General features: G+C 66.4%; 1 protein-coding gene across 2 annotated transcripts; it reads right to left on the bottom strand.

Moving 5' to 3' along the window:
- Positions 1-85: 85 nt before the first annotated feature.
- Positions 86-13,281, bottom strand: CEP131 (centrosomal protein 131). Of its 2 annotated transcripts, none has more exons than XM_040530482.1 (26): positions 13,238-13,281; positions 12,195-12,378; positions 11,490-11,575; positions 10,721-10,835; positions 10,224-10,342; positions 9,649-9,759; positions 9,372-9,521; positions 8,944-9,061; positions 8,133-8,249; positions 6,981-7,149; positions 6,751-6,851; positions 6,438-6,620; positions 5,939-6,130; positions 5,678-5,815; positions 4,993-5,118; positions 4,774-4,890; positions 4,230-4,332; positions 3,847-4,048; positions 3,448-3,555; positions 3,211-3,328; positions 3,020-3,094; positions 2,786-2,928; positions 2,039-2,216; positions 1,749-1,945; positions 371-431; positions 86-279 (listed from the first exon to the last, which is right to left on the bottom strand). In XM_040530482.1, exons 2-26 carry the CDS (start codon positions 12,375-12,377, stop codon positions 205-207), a joined length of 3,285 nt encoding a protein of 1,094 aa, XP_040386416.1. In that variant the 5' UTR covers position 12,378; positions 13,238-13,281; the 3' UTR covers positions 86-204. The 2 variants fall into 2 exon arrangements, with proteins under 2 accessions (XP_040386416.1, XP_040386415.1); XM_040530481.1 differs by lacking the exon at positions 13,238-13,281 and adding an exon at positions 12,796-12,914.
- Positions 13,282-13,462: the final 181 nt, after the last annotated feature.

Raw genomic sequence — 13,462 nt, 5'->3', positions numbered from 1 at the left:
AAAAAAAAAAAAGCCAAGGGTGCCAACAGCACCGAGGCTTCCCTCTGCCCCCCCCCCGGCCACAAATCGAACAGAAACGGCCGTAGAAACCAGCACAGCTTTTACTGGTAAAACATAACAGAAAGCTGAGCGTTGCTGATGCGTAAAAAAATAAAAATAAAAAATAAAATCCTGGGGGTGGGTGCCCGCCGAGCGCCCCGGGCGTTATTTGGCTGCCAGCAGCTGCTGGCGCTGCTGCTCCAGGAGGGCCTCCAGGTGGTCGGCTCTCTGCACCGCCGCCTGCAAGAGCACGCAGGGACGGTGAGCTGTGCCCGGGGAAGAGCTGCAGCCGCAGGGCAGGGGCAGCCCACCGCAGCCCCCCCTCGCTCACCTCGTACTGCTTCCGAAGGCTGCTCACGTTCTCCTCCTTCCTCGCCACGGCCGTCTTCACCCTGAGCGGGAGGACGGAGAGGGGCTGAGCCCGGTTCCAGGCGCCCAGCCCCAGCACCCGGCTTGCCCCGGGCCTCAGGGCGGTGATTTCAGCACAGCTCAAGGCAGCCCGAGGATGCGCAGCCCCTCTCCTCTGCATCCCCCCCAGGAACGCTGCAGCAAGCCCAGAGCAGGGCTTGGGGTGCCAGGGCATCCTACAAATGCCTTCATTCATTTGGGGAGCGTTACGTAGTTTGCATCAAGACCTCTGCAGGAAGAAGGGGACATCAGCCTCACCAGACTTAATTAACAAGGTCACAGGGATGTATATTCCTATTTCTCACACCCGTGGTCGCTGCCTCATGGCCAGACGCTCCCACGGCTCTCAGAGCACCAGACCTTCCCTATTTTGCCAGGCTGTACGCGAGGGACTGAAGGGGAAGGGGAACCCCGCTAGCTGACACCCAAGGCGTGACTCAGAGGGAACGGGAATCGCTCGGCTGGCTCTGGGAAAGCCGCTGAGCTTCATGTGCTGATGCAAAACTCTCCCACCGCAGCTAGAGGCAAATATCTCCGTGCAGGCACCGGCAGCAGGGATGGGTCTGGATGTACCACCAGGGCAGCCGGCACAGCGCTCGGCCCCACGCGGAAAGCGCGCCTGCGGGAGACGATGCCTTCCCAGTGAGATAAAATTCCTCCCCCGCAGGCAGACGGGGAGGGAAGCGAGGAAGCACTGCACTGGCTGCTCGATGCCGAGCCCGGCGCCGGCTCCTGCTGGTGCTGAGCCCCCGCAGCACGGCCCCGCGGTGCCAGAGCCCTGCTGGAGAGGCGAGCGCAGCCCCTGCCCCCTGCGAGCCCGGTGCCTGGGTGCTGTGCAGCCTGCGGCGCTGGGGCGCTCCTGGGGATCATCTGCCTGGCCCCTTCAGAGCAGCGAGCCCGCAGGGCAGGGTGACACCGCACGTGGCACGGGCTGCCCCAGCAGAGCCCGGAGCAGGGGACAGAGAGCGCTGAGTGCTCGGGTGCTCACACACGGAGCTGCGCACCACGGGCCTCTCCAGGCAGGAGCCACACAGCCCGGCGCGCCGGTCCTGCAGGCACACTAAGGGAGCAGCAACCCTGGGGACTGGACGACACCGAGGAGCCCAGCAGGCACCACAAGGAGCAGAGGATTTGTGGTGGCAAAGCAGGCAGCCAGCCGGGGTGAGCGCTGCCTGTTTGGTGCCGGCAGGACGGGAAGCCATGCCCGAGGATGCAGCACTGCAGACAAGCTCCTCGCAACGCACCCTGAACCAGCTCTGCACCCAGCTACGAGCCCACAAAGCCCGGCCAGGCTGCCTCACCTCCTGTGCACCTCCTCCAGCTCTCTGTCCTTCTCCCGCACCACCCTGTCCAGCTCCAGGCGCTGCCGGGCTCGCATCTCCACCATCTCCGCCTTCAGCCTCTTGTTCTCCTCCTCCGTGCCCACCAGCCTGTCGGCGAACTCCTGCCGGATCACGTCCGCCAGGCTGCTCCGCTCCTGGGCCAGCTGGTCCCGCACCTGCGGGGGGCAGAGGGGTGACCCCGGGGTGCTGGAGGCCCAGGATGACACCGGGGCGCCGGAGCAGGAGCCCCGGTTGTGCTCTCCGCTCACCTTCCGTATCTCCTCCACCTCCTGCTCCCTGTGCTTCAGCAGGCCCTGCAGGCGGATGCTCTCCCCCTCCAGCTCAGCCAGCCGCCCCTTCAGCTCGTTGCAGCGCTCCTGCAGCTTCCGCTCTGACCTCTCCAGCTCCTGCAGCTCCACCTCGTACTTGTCCCGGATCCTCTTAATCCTGGAGGAGAGGACAGAGAGCTCAGCCTGGCGCTGCAGCCCCACCGGGAGCATCCCCAGCCCCCTCCAGGCTGCAGCAGCGACCACGACACCGCAGCCGGCGCAGGATCGGCCCCACGGGAGGTGCAGGATGTTTTCTGGCCGTGTTCAGAGTGGTTTCACTGCCACTTTCCAGTCCAGATGTTTGCCTAGGGGAAGGCTGCCCACTGCCACATCGCTCCGACATCCCCAAGGATGCCTCACCAGCTGGGGCGAGCAGGGGCGCACACCCTGCGGCGTGCCAGGGGAGGGAAGGACGTTTGTCCCCGCCAGCTGCTCCGTCCCGGGCTCATGCTGCGGGCATCTGCGAGCTGCAGCGCCCTGCACAACGCCGTGCACGCTCCCCGTGCCCTCGCACACGCAGCAGGCAGCGGCAGGATACACACAGAGGTGGCTCAGGAGGCCACGCAGGCGGTGCCTGGGCAGCACAGCCCCACAACGTGTCTGGAGCTCGTGTGGGAGGCACGAGGCCAAGGGGCAGGAAAGGGAACTGGGAACGAGGACTCAGCGGGCTCACGCCTCCCTCCCCACCTGTTCTCCGCCGCCCTCTCGCACTCCTCCTTGGCGGAGGACATGTCGGCCTCCAGGCGCTGGATCACCAGCTCGATCTCCTTGTCTCTCTCCTTCCTCACCTCCTCCCTCAGCTCCCGCTCCCGGGAGAGCAGCCAGGCTTCCTGGGGACGGCGACAAAGATGCCAAATGCTGCTTCAAGCCCTCTCGGAGCTCAAGGGTAGCACCTTCCGAGGAGAGCAGCCCTTGCCTTACCTCCTTCTTCACGTAGTTTGCCTCCCAGGCCTGCTTCTCCATCTCCAGTCGCTCCTTCAGCGCCTTCACTTCTGCCTGCAGAGAGACAAGAGAACCGCTCGCCTCCGGTGCTGCCTCCAGGGTGCTCAGCAGTGTCAGCAGGCAGTGCCTTGCTCACCCCAGTGGGGTCAGGGGGGAGAGCAGCGACAGACCTGATGCCGCCTCTCCCGCTCCTCCTTCTCCTTCGCGTACTCCTCCTTGAGCGCGGCGGTGACGGCCGAGCTGCTCGCCTCCAGCTGCCTCCGCAGCTCCTCCGCCTCCGCTCTCTGCCTGCCCGTGGACAGAGCGCAGCTCGCAGCGCCCCGAGGGAGCCTCGACGAGGGCAACCAGCCAAGGGCGACCAGCCCCGGGGCTTCCAGGCGTGGGGCTGCCGGTGGTGCTGCTCTCACCTGGCCGCTTGCTGGCTGAGCCTCTCCTTCTCCTCGGCGACCTCCGCGTAGAGCCGGCGCCGCTGCTGCTGCAGCGCCTGCTCCTCCTGCTCCAGCTGCTTCTCACACCTGGGGGCGGGGGGGGACCGGCCTCAGGGAGCTGCCAGGCTCGGAGCACTCCTTCCCTGGTGCTCTGGAGCAGGGCAGCGCAGCGCTGCACGGCTTTCCCTGCGCCCTGCCCCTTCCCACCCCTTGTGCAGCCAAGCTGGGCGCTGCTGCAGCTCAGGAGGACGCCCCTGGCTCAGCGACACCTCGCACGGGGCCGTTGCACGTGGATGTTAATTGCTGCTAACCCGTTAACACCAGGAATCCACCCAAACACTGGTTCTGGCCACCACCCCCGTGCCGTGGCGCACGTACCGCTGCCGGGCCAGCTCCCTCTCCCGCTGGCCCTGCTCCTCCTTCTCGCGCTGCAGCAGGCTCCGCAGCTCCTCGGCCTGCCGGCAGTACTGCCGGGCCGCCCGCTCGTCCGACTGCAGCAGCTCGGCCTCGTGCAGCATCTTCAGATTCCGTATGTCCTGCCTGTGCTTGGCGATCAGCTTCTGGATCTCCGGCTCCAGGCCTGGGGTGGTGGGGAAGGACGGTTAGCACAGCCTCGGGGCTGGCCGGGGGCAAAGCCAGCGGATTTGGGGCCAGCACAGGTGCCCCCGGCCCCAGCCAGCTGGTGGGGAAGCTGCAAGAGTTGACTCGGCAAAGACAGGCTGGTAAGGAAAGGGGAGAGCAGGCGTGCACTGGCTTTGTACCTTTCACGGTGATCTCCTTGATCTTTTTGGTTTTCTCATCGATCCACTTCTCCCGCCGGATTTTCTCTGTTGCGCTCATCAGTTCCTTCAGCTTCTTGATCTCCTGGTTGGAAGCAAACGGGAACACGTCAGAGAGAAGCCAGGGAAGAGATCCCTCGTTAGCCTGGGAGCCCAGCTGCAGAAAAGCAAGGCAGGAGCCGACGACCCCAGGCACACACAGCACGCTGCCCCACCACAGCACCAGTTACACACTCTCCCAGTGCCCCCAGCCCCTTGCAGGATGGGGCTGCTGCTGCCTGCAGACCTCCAGCACGGGGGGAACGCAAAACCCTTGGGAAAGCACTTGCTGGTGTGACTGGGAGAGGGCCTCCCACACAGCCAGGGCAAACCTCCGGGGGTGACATGAATTTACTGTGCCCAGCTCCCCAAAAAACAAGCGGCTGGGGCTCCCCGAGGTGAGACCAAAGTGCCCGGGGCAGAGGCCCCAGGTGAGCCCCCGGGGTTCCAAGTCACCTCCCCGCACCCCGCCGGCCCCGTCCCTCACCAGCTCGTGCTGCTCCTGCATCTGGCTGATCTTCTTGCTGTACTTCTGGTCCACCTGTTTCAGCTCAGCTACCACAGCCTCACACCTCTCGCTCAGCACCTTCTTATCCTCAATGAGCTGGGAAGGGGGAAGGGGAAGGCGTGAGGCAGCCAGGAGGGCGCAGCCGCCTCCAGCCCGGCCCTCGGGCTTCTCGCTGCAGAGGCACCAGCGATGCCTCACCTGGTCGATGAAGGCCAGATGCCGCTGTATGGCCGCCTCGTACTGCTCCCTCTGCAGCCTCAGCTGGTGGCCGAGCTCCTTCTCGGTCTGTTTGACGTGCCGGGCAGTCAGTTCCCTCTGCTGGGCCTTGTGGGTGCAAGAAAGAAACGGCGACATGAAGTGAGAAGTCACACCAGCCCAGCCCACGTACAGGAGATGGAACATGGATCAAAAACGGAAAGTGCTGTTGGGTCAGATCACCCAGAACAGCTAAACCCAAGCCCCTGGTCCCCAAAGCTCCCGCCCCGCTGTCAGCAGGGCCGCCCAAACCCCCAGCGACGGAGGAAGGGAAAGGATTTAGCACAGCTCTGCGCTGAGCACTGGCCAGGCGCCTGCCGAGGTGGTTTTCAAACCACGAGGCAGCGAGGAGAAAGCTGAGAGAAAGCCCAAAACAGAGGGGAAGGACCTCGAGGATCCTTCCCCTGCTAACAGCAACTGAGAGCGCTGCGTGACCCAGCACCCCCTGGCCCTCCAGCTCCCCCGACAGCTCTGGGAGCACCGCAGGACGTGGCCCTGCCGGAGCACGGATGGGAAGCCCAATCTGCACCGCCGTGATCCTGCGCTCCAAAGCCTCTGCTCCAAGGAACGGGTGCTGAGGGCTCTTCTCCTTCGCTCCCTGGCAAGCAGGAGAAGCTGAGCCACCCACCAGCGCGGTCTGCAGCAGGCCGATGGCTCGCTTCTTCTCCTCCACTTCCAGCTTCAGCCTCACGATGGAGCTCGTCACCTCCGTGGCAACAGCCGACGCCTGCTCCAAGTGCGCCAGCTCCTCCTCAGAGAGGAGCCCCTGGGACGTGGGGAAAGAAAAGAAAAAAAAAAAATTAGGAGTAAGAAGAGCTGGAGGCCACCTGGGCCCTAGAGCAGGGGAGAGGTCTCAGCACCCTGGCAGCACAAGGTGCCCAGCGCTCACCTCCCGCTGCGTGGCCGAGGCGGCGGAGCGGGGCCTCTCCTGCTCGGACTTCTCCATCTCGTCCAGGAAGCTGATGATGCTTTGGAGTTTGGCCTCCGAGAGCAGCGCCCCGTCCTCAGGGCCCCCGGGGGAATGGTTCAGCTTCCCGAACTTCTCCAAGTTGTCAGCGGTCAGGGAGTTGGAGCTGGGCTCCTGCCGGGCAGACGGAGCTGCTGAGCAGGGCGGCGAGCCCCAGCGGTGCCCAGGGAGGTGTCGCCTGCTCCTGGTCCCCCCAGTGCACCCCGGTAGGCAGCCTCATCCTCTGTGCTCAGCCCTCACACGGTTTTGCTCCTCCACGGGGATGCCCCAGCTGCACCCAACTCCTCTGCTGCCTCCTCTGGCGTTCCCAGGGGCAGGGAAGCAGCTCCTCAGCCTTTTCTTGCCCTCCACAACCCAGCGAGCCCCGGAAGGAGGCAGCCCGCAGGGGGCCCTGCCTTCACCAGGCTCTCGCTCTGCTCACCCCGTCTATCCAGGCGTATTTGTCCTTCTTGAAGAGCTTCGGGGGGGGCAGCAGCTCTGGCTCTTCCTCCAGCAGCCTGAGGGTGTCCAGCAGCTCGGTGAGGGTGACCTTGGACTGAGCCCTGCTGACGGCCGTCACCACGGTCTCCAGGTCCTCGCCTCCCGTCTCCCTGGAGCTCACATCCTAGAGGAGAGGAAGATGCACCTTGCAGTAAAACAGCTTGCCCAATCTCCAGAAAAACGAACCCAAGCTCCAAAGCCACCCCAGCAGAAAATCTGGTGCCGGGAGCACCTCGAACCGACGCCAGACCCACCTGCGGCTTGTCCTCTGCCCCCTGATCCTGCGAGGGCACGGAGCTGAGCCCTGCAGGGCCGCTTGCTTCTGGCTCTGCAGCTACGGCGTGGAAATTGGCATCTGCAGGGACCAGACTGCTCTCATGTGCTCGCGGCGACCCGCTCCCCGGGGTGAGAGCCGCCCTCCACCACCCTCCTGCCCCCGTCCCACGCCGCTGCAGGCGCGGGGGGGACCCGCAGGGGGACGCACCAGCGTTGTTGGCTTTGAGGCCGCCGCTGGCTGGGCTGCCGTTCCTTGCAGCAGCAGGCTTGGCAGGCTTTTTCTTTGCTACCCTTCTGCTCTCCTTCACCAGCCCAAGCTCCTCTTCTGCCAAGCACTTCACGTCGGGAGCCTTTTGGGCCCTTTTCTGGTGCAGCTCCTGTAGGGTGGAGAAGCCGTCGGTGTGTGCTGAGTGTGTCTGTGCTGCTCCGAGGGCTAAAACAGGCCCCGGACGGCAGCATCGAGGCACGCTCAGCTGCTGCAGGGCTGACCAGGACAACCCTGCTCCGAGAAAGGGGAAGCGCAGGGCCAACAGCTCTGCTCTGCTGCGGCGAGCAGGGGGCCGTGGTGGCCGGGTCCCACCAGCTCTGTGCACACACAAGGGCTGCGCACCGCCCCGGCACAGCGCTGCAGCTCGCAGCTTGAGGGCCAAGCACGATACAGTGGGGGGACACCGCCGCGCCCGGGGCGAGGGGCTGCCTTGGGAGAGTTCTGGGAAATCACTCCAGGGACGCGCACGTTTACGAGGCTGCTGCAGCGTTTCGCCACCCTCCAGCTGTTCGCTGCCGTGCCTCCCGCCAGCACCCCCGCTGAAACATGACTCCATTTGGGCCAAAGAGAAACTGGGGCTCTTAAAAACCCTTTCCACTACATTGCAAGCCAGCAGGCAACTCCCCGTCCTCCACCACAGGCCCAGCCCCTCAGCTTTGCCCCAGGAGCACCCGTCCTGCCACAAGGGGCTGCAGGAGCGTGGCAGGGGCGGTGAGGTGCCTCCTGGAGGCACGGCCCGCGGGCACAGAGGGGCACGCAGCCACCCTGCAGGGGCCTGGGCCCTGTCCCCTCCTGGGACCAGTCCCGTCCCTGGCCGTGCTGAGGAGCTGCAGTTTCCCAGTTCCCAGTCGCCCTTTCCCCGAGAACTAGCTCGAAACCAGCTCTGGAGGAGCTGCCAAGCCTTGGCAGGAGCACAAAGGCAAACTGCTCTGTGGCACCTCCGTCTCCACGGGGAGCACTCCGTTTCCAAGGCTCGCTCAAATTCCTCTTCGTGGAAAGCCCCCAGAGAGGCAGAGCGGCCCTGCCACTGCCTCCCGGAGCCGGGCAGCCAAGTGGCCAGGGGCAGGCACGGCGCCCGGGCCCTGTCCCTACCTGGATGGCAGCACGCCGCGCCAGGCGCGCCTTCTCCTCTCGGATCTTCCTGCGGTCCTCGTCCCTCCGCTCCTGCAAGCCCAGGACGTTCCCCTCCTCCGTCCGCCGCTGCCTTTCCTGCCAGGAAAAAAGGTCAAGGCTGAGCGAGAGCTCCCCGCGCCCACCGCCCATGGCAGAGAAGTGGGGAACGAGGCACCCCAAGCGCCCCCCACCCCGGCTGGCTGCACCCCCGGCCATCCCCTCCCGCAGGTAAAGAGCCGTCGGGAAAGCTCTGCTCGTTTTCTTGGGGCACTAAACGCAACCATCAGTCATCCGGGGCTGAAACCACCAAGGAGACGAGGCTTAAAAATAGAAGCTCACGTGCCAAGAGCTGCGGCGCTCGCTGTTGTTTGGATAAATAATTAAACGCAAAGCACCACAAACAGCTGCGGATGCCACGGCGCTCTCCAAGGAGCCGACCGTCGCGGCTCTGCAGCGAGCCGAGGGAGGGTTTCCCTCCTCTGACCACGAGGGCGTCGGGGACGGGGAGAATTCAGCAGGATTTGTGCCGCTGCTGCCAACTGCCTGCAGCCAGAGGGGAGGGAAGGGACAGGCTGCAGGGCTCCCGGATCCCTCTGGCACCCCAGCAGCGCCGCCCACTGCACTGGGGGACGGGGCCAGGACCCTCCCCACCCCGCTGCGAAGGGCAGAGCCCCCGGCTCCGACAGCTCGGGTCCTGGCTGGCGGGTCTGCGGGCTACGGGAACGAACGGTGCCCGTCAGCAGGACGGGGGCACCCCAAAAGGTTTTGTGCCACAGCCCCGGGGACAAACCTCCCGCCTGGAAGCCAGCAGGCGCCCCAGGGCCGCTGCTCCTGCCTTGTGCCGCTGCGAGTGGCGTCGGTACCAGCGCTGGATGGTCACGGCGGCGAGGTTCACCTGCTGGATGAACCTGCAAAAGGGAGGCAGCGTCAGCCCCACGGCCCCCCGGCCCCCCCCCCCGGCACCACCACACGGCCGCAGCACGGCCACGACGGCACCCCCAGCCTCGCTCCCTGGCTCGGCAAGGCCATTTCGGGGGAGGACTCACTCCTTCGACCGCAACTCGGCAGCGCAGAGCTGAGTCGGGAAAGCCAACACAACCCCTCAGCGGCTGCCTCGGCCCTTTCTGAACCCGGAGCCCCACAGGACACAGCCCAGCCTGCGCTCAGCCCCACGCCCTGCTCCTGCCCCCTTTCCATCAGCCTCCCGCGCTGCCTCACCTCTCTGCCTCCTCCTCGGTCACCTCCTTCCTGCGGGGCAGGCCGCCGTTGTTGTTGCGGGCCGTGATGTTGTTGCTGGAGAAATTCTTCTGGGACTTCACGAAGCTGCTGCTTTCGCCGTCCTCGTTCGCGGTGGCTTTGATGACGTTGCTAGGGCAGAAAATAAAGCCCTGCGGCTCCAGCCTGCCCTGCCCCACGCCTGCACGGCACCCAGGGTGGGCCCAGCACCGACCTGGGGGCAGCGCAGCCCCCGGGCCGGGTCCTCCCCCGCACTTACTTGAGGGAGCTGGGCGCCTGGTTGGAGCTTTTGGGCGCGGGGCCCTTGTCGGCGGTGTAGTTGTTGTGCACCATGGTGGTGACGCAGTTCCCCATCGCGCCCTTGTTGCTCCTTTTTTTTGCAGAGGGGATACAACCCGTCAGGGCCCGCCGGATCCACGGGGACAGCACGTGCCCTGCACCCCCTCTGCGTGGTGGCCGCCCCTTGGCCGCGGTGCCTCGGGCACCCCTCAGGGCAAGGAGCAGGGGAGGCCTGGAAGGCACCCCCGGCCCCGAGCTGGCTCCTTGGGGCTGGTACCAGACAAACAGGCAGGCAGACAGACAGACAGGGCCTGAGCAGACCCAACAGCCCGCTGGTCGCGCTCAAACTCCCGGCCCTGAGGTTGCCACCCCTTATCGCTCCCTTTCCTGGCCTCTCCCAGACCCGAACCAGCCTCCCTCGAACGCCCAGCCGCGCCGGCACGCTGCCATCGGCCCGGCCCCAGCCCCGCCTCTCGTGCCCGGGTATTTTCGGTTGGTTTCCTCCCAGCACCAGCCCTGCGGGCTCCCGGCAGGGGGCGGGGGCTGCCCCCCTACCTGTTGTTGGCGGTGAAGTTGGCCGCCAGCAGCACGGCCGCTTCCTTCTTCCTCATGCCCGCCGGCGGCTCGGCGGCGCAGGAGCCCGATGGGCCCGGGAACGCTCGCGGCTGATCGTCCTGCGTGGGGCCAAATACCAGGGTCAGCCAGCACCGAACCAGCCTCCCCCACGCCCCGTCCCTCCTGCGGAGCCAATTTCTGCCCCGCACCGCAGAGGTTTCTGCCCCGCAGCCCTGCAGCTTTGCCTGCACCGCTGCCTGCCTCCGCCAGAAGCCGGGAGCGTGGAGCTGGTGGCCAAAACCCCTGGGCTAGGGGCAGCAACACACGGCCACGGCAGGCCAGGGGACGTTCACACCACGCCAGCTTGGCTGCAGGCTGAGGATGAGCGGCACCGCTGCGCCCCGGCTCGAGGAGAAACCCCCCGCTCAGCCACCAAAATCCCGGCTCCTCGCGCCAGGAGCCAGCTCCCCCGTGTCCCCACCGAGCCCTGCCCTCACCAGGACGTTCCACGTGGTTTTCTGCTCCGGGGAGGCCGTGCTCGGGGTCGCCGCTTTCTTTCTTCCACCAGAACTGCTCTCGAAGAAGGCCAGGAAGTCTCCCGTCTGCTCCGAGCTGCAGCCCAGGGAAGGCAGAGAGAAGGATGCGTGCGCTGGGGTTAACGTCGAGCTGACAAACGGCGACGAGGCAGCAGGAGCGGGGTTCCCATCCCGCTGGGGGTGCAGCGCCCCAGCAGGCGGCTCTGATCTCGGCAGAGCAGTGGCAGCAGCACAGCAGGGGCCTGATAAAGCCGCGGCACGCCCGGTGCCTCTTGTCCAGCCCCAGGGGAGAAAAGGGGCAGAGAATCGTTACGCGGTCAGGAATCTAGGAACGGTTTGTTACAGAGAGCCTTGCGCTTCTGTAGGACGTGTGGAAACAGAACGGAGTAAGGGCAGCAAGAACTGAAGGTCAGAGCTCAAAGACAGCCTCCAGGAGATCCCTGGAGACAGAAGGAGAAGTTTTATCTCCTAACGCAGCCTGGCGGGTCGACGAGGGGCTGTTCTAAGTGGAGGGTCCTGTCCTCATTTCCCCAAATGCCACCCACATGCCCTCCCCTGCAAAAAAGCCACGCTGTGCCTTTTCGAAGCCCAGCTGTAGCCCCGTGTGTCGGACGAAACTTCCTAATGCCCAGCTCTGGCAGGCCCTGCTGTCCCCGTGGGGCAGGGGAGGGCGCACGGAGCAGGGGGTTCCTCGCGGTCCCATCCCGGCGCGGTGCCGGGGGAGCCGTACCTGCGCCCGCTGCTCGCCCGCGGGGTGACCTGGGTGGTGCTGTTGGACCTCCGGAGGTTGTTGATGGCCCGGGACCCCGCATCCTCCTGCAGGGGAGAAAGCTCAGCTCAGCTCAGCGGAGGTTTCGCAGAGGCAGGGCTGGGACGCCCGGAGCAGGGAACGAGCGCGAGGGAAGCTGCCGAGGCAGCGGGGATTACTCAGCAGAAAGCACAAGGATCCCGTGCTGCTGGAAGCACCTGGGGCTCCCTGCCAATGCCAACACAGTTAAAACCAGCCCTGCCGCGAGACACCGGGACGCCCCAGCGCCCGCCGGCCGCGAGCAGAGGGAGCTCCACGAGGCACGGCGCTGGGAGCGCCCGGCAGGAGACCCCGGGACCCCAGAACTTCCCAGAGGGAAAGCACCGAAGGGAGATGAAGGGCGGGAGAGGCCTGACGCTGCCTGCCCTCGCTGCCTGCCCTCAGGCACGTGGAAGAGCTGAGAAGGAACCCAGCGAGCAGGAGCTTGCAGGGGATGAGGTTTGGGAGCACGGCACCGCAGCGCCCAGGTCCCGCAGCGGCTCTGCTCATCCCGAAGAGAGCAGGGGGCAAGGCAGGGGGGCACGCGAGGCCCCCTGGGACCCCCACCCAGCCCCGGCAGCCCCTCGGGGGCTCAGACACCGGGCAGGAGGGCGCAGGAGCACCCAGGGCTCCCCCCGCAGCACCCACCAGAGCGTTCCTCTTCGGCTTGCCATCGGCGACGACGGAGAGGGAGCGACCGACGTGCTTGGCGGGGGAGGCGCTGCTCGGGCGCCGCACCACGGGCACGGGCAGCCCCGTCAGGCTCAGGTCCACGGCCACGCTGCCACAGCCGGCGCCGCGGCACGAGGAGCTGCTCCGGGCGCTCCTCATCCTGCGCGGGGAGAGGGCAGATGGGTGCCGAGGAGGTGGATCGCAGCACGATCCCAACGCGAGCCCAAAGGGGACCCAAGGGAGGCCCAAAGGGGACCCAAGGGAGACCCAAAGGGGACCCAATGTGGATTGCAGCGCAAACCCAATGTGAACCCAAAGGGGACCCGACGTGGACCCAAAGGGAACCCAACGTGAACCCACCATAGACCCAAAGGGGACCCAGAGGGGTCCCATCGCAAACCCAACTCAAACCCAGCACGGACCCAAAAAGGACCCCAGGGAGACCCAGTACAGACCCAACGTGATCCCAAAGGGGCCCCAACGGGGCCCCAACTCAAACCCAACACAGACCCTTGGTGGATCGCGGTGTGAACCCAGTGCAGCCCCAGAGGAGACCCAAAGGGGACGCAACACGAACCCGCCATGAACCCAAAAGGGTCCCAGAGGGGACCCAATGCGGACCTTAAAGGGGTCCCAAGGGAGACCCAGCGCGGACCCAGCGTGGACCCAAAGGGGCCCCATCGTGAACCCACCGTAGACCCAAAAGAGACCCAGAGGGGACCCAATGCAGACCCCAGAGGGGTCCCAACGGAGACCCAGCGTGGACCCAAAGGGGTCCCAAGGGAAACCCAGCGTGGACCCAGCACGGACCCAAAAGGGGCCCAGAGGGGACCCAACGCGGACCCTAAAGGGGTCCCAAGGGAGACCCAGCGCGAACCCAACTCGAGCCCAGCACGGACCCAAAAAGGACCCGGAGGGCCCCCCCCCGGCCCCAAGGCCCCCCCTCGGCCCCGTCCCTCGGGGCCGCCCCCCCCGCCCCGTGCCCGAGCCCCCACCCCCGCCGCGGGGCCGCCCCTCACCCGGCCGGGCCTCCGCCGCCGCGGCCCCGCACCGCCCCGGGGCCCCGCCCCCCTCTGCCATTGGTGGGCGCCAGGCGGGCGGAGACGGCCCCATTGGCTGAGGAGGCTGCCGATCAGGGGAGGGGCGGGGCTGGTGGAAGCGCTAAGGGGGCGGGGGCGAGAGGGAGGAGGCGTGGCCTGGCGGCCAGGGGGCGTGGTTTGGTGGTCGAGGGGCGTGGTCACACG

This window comes from Cygnus olor, chromosome 18, assembly GCF_009769625.2.
Source record: "Cygnus olor isolate bCygOlo1 chromosome 18, bCygOlo1.pri.v2, whole genome shotgun sequence".
Classification (NCBI taxonomy): domain Eukaryota; kingdom Metazoa; phylum Chordata; class Aves; order Anseriformes; family Anatidae; genus Cygnus; species Cygnus olor.
Note: the sequence above shows the minus strand (reverse complement) of the source record. Positions and strands in the feature narration are given on the sequence as shown.

What these genes read in the sequence shown, in the direction of transcription:
- CEP131 (XM_040530481.1), bottom strand. Translation starts at nt 12,899, where the DNA reads ATGGGGCCCCTTTGGGTCCACGCTGGGTCCGCGCTGGGTCTCCCTTGG. An exon ending in AACTTCACCGCCAACAACAG is followed by an intron (nt 9,760 to 10,223) that starts GTAGGGGGGCAG and finishes TGCAAAAAAAAG; the next exon opens with GAGCAACAAGGGCGCGATGG. An exon ending in AGGGAGCTGGCCCGGCAGCG is followed by an intron (nt 3,556 to 3,846) that starts GTACGTGCGCCA and finishes CCCCGCCCCCAG; the next exon opens with GTGTGAGAAGCAGCTGGAGC.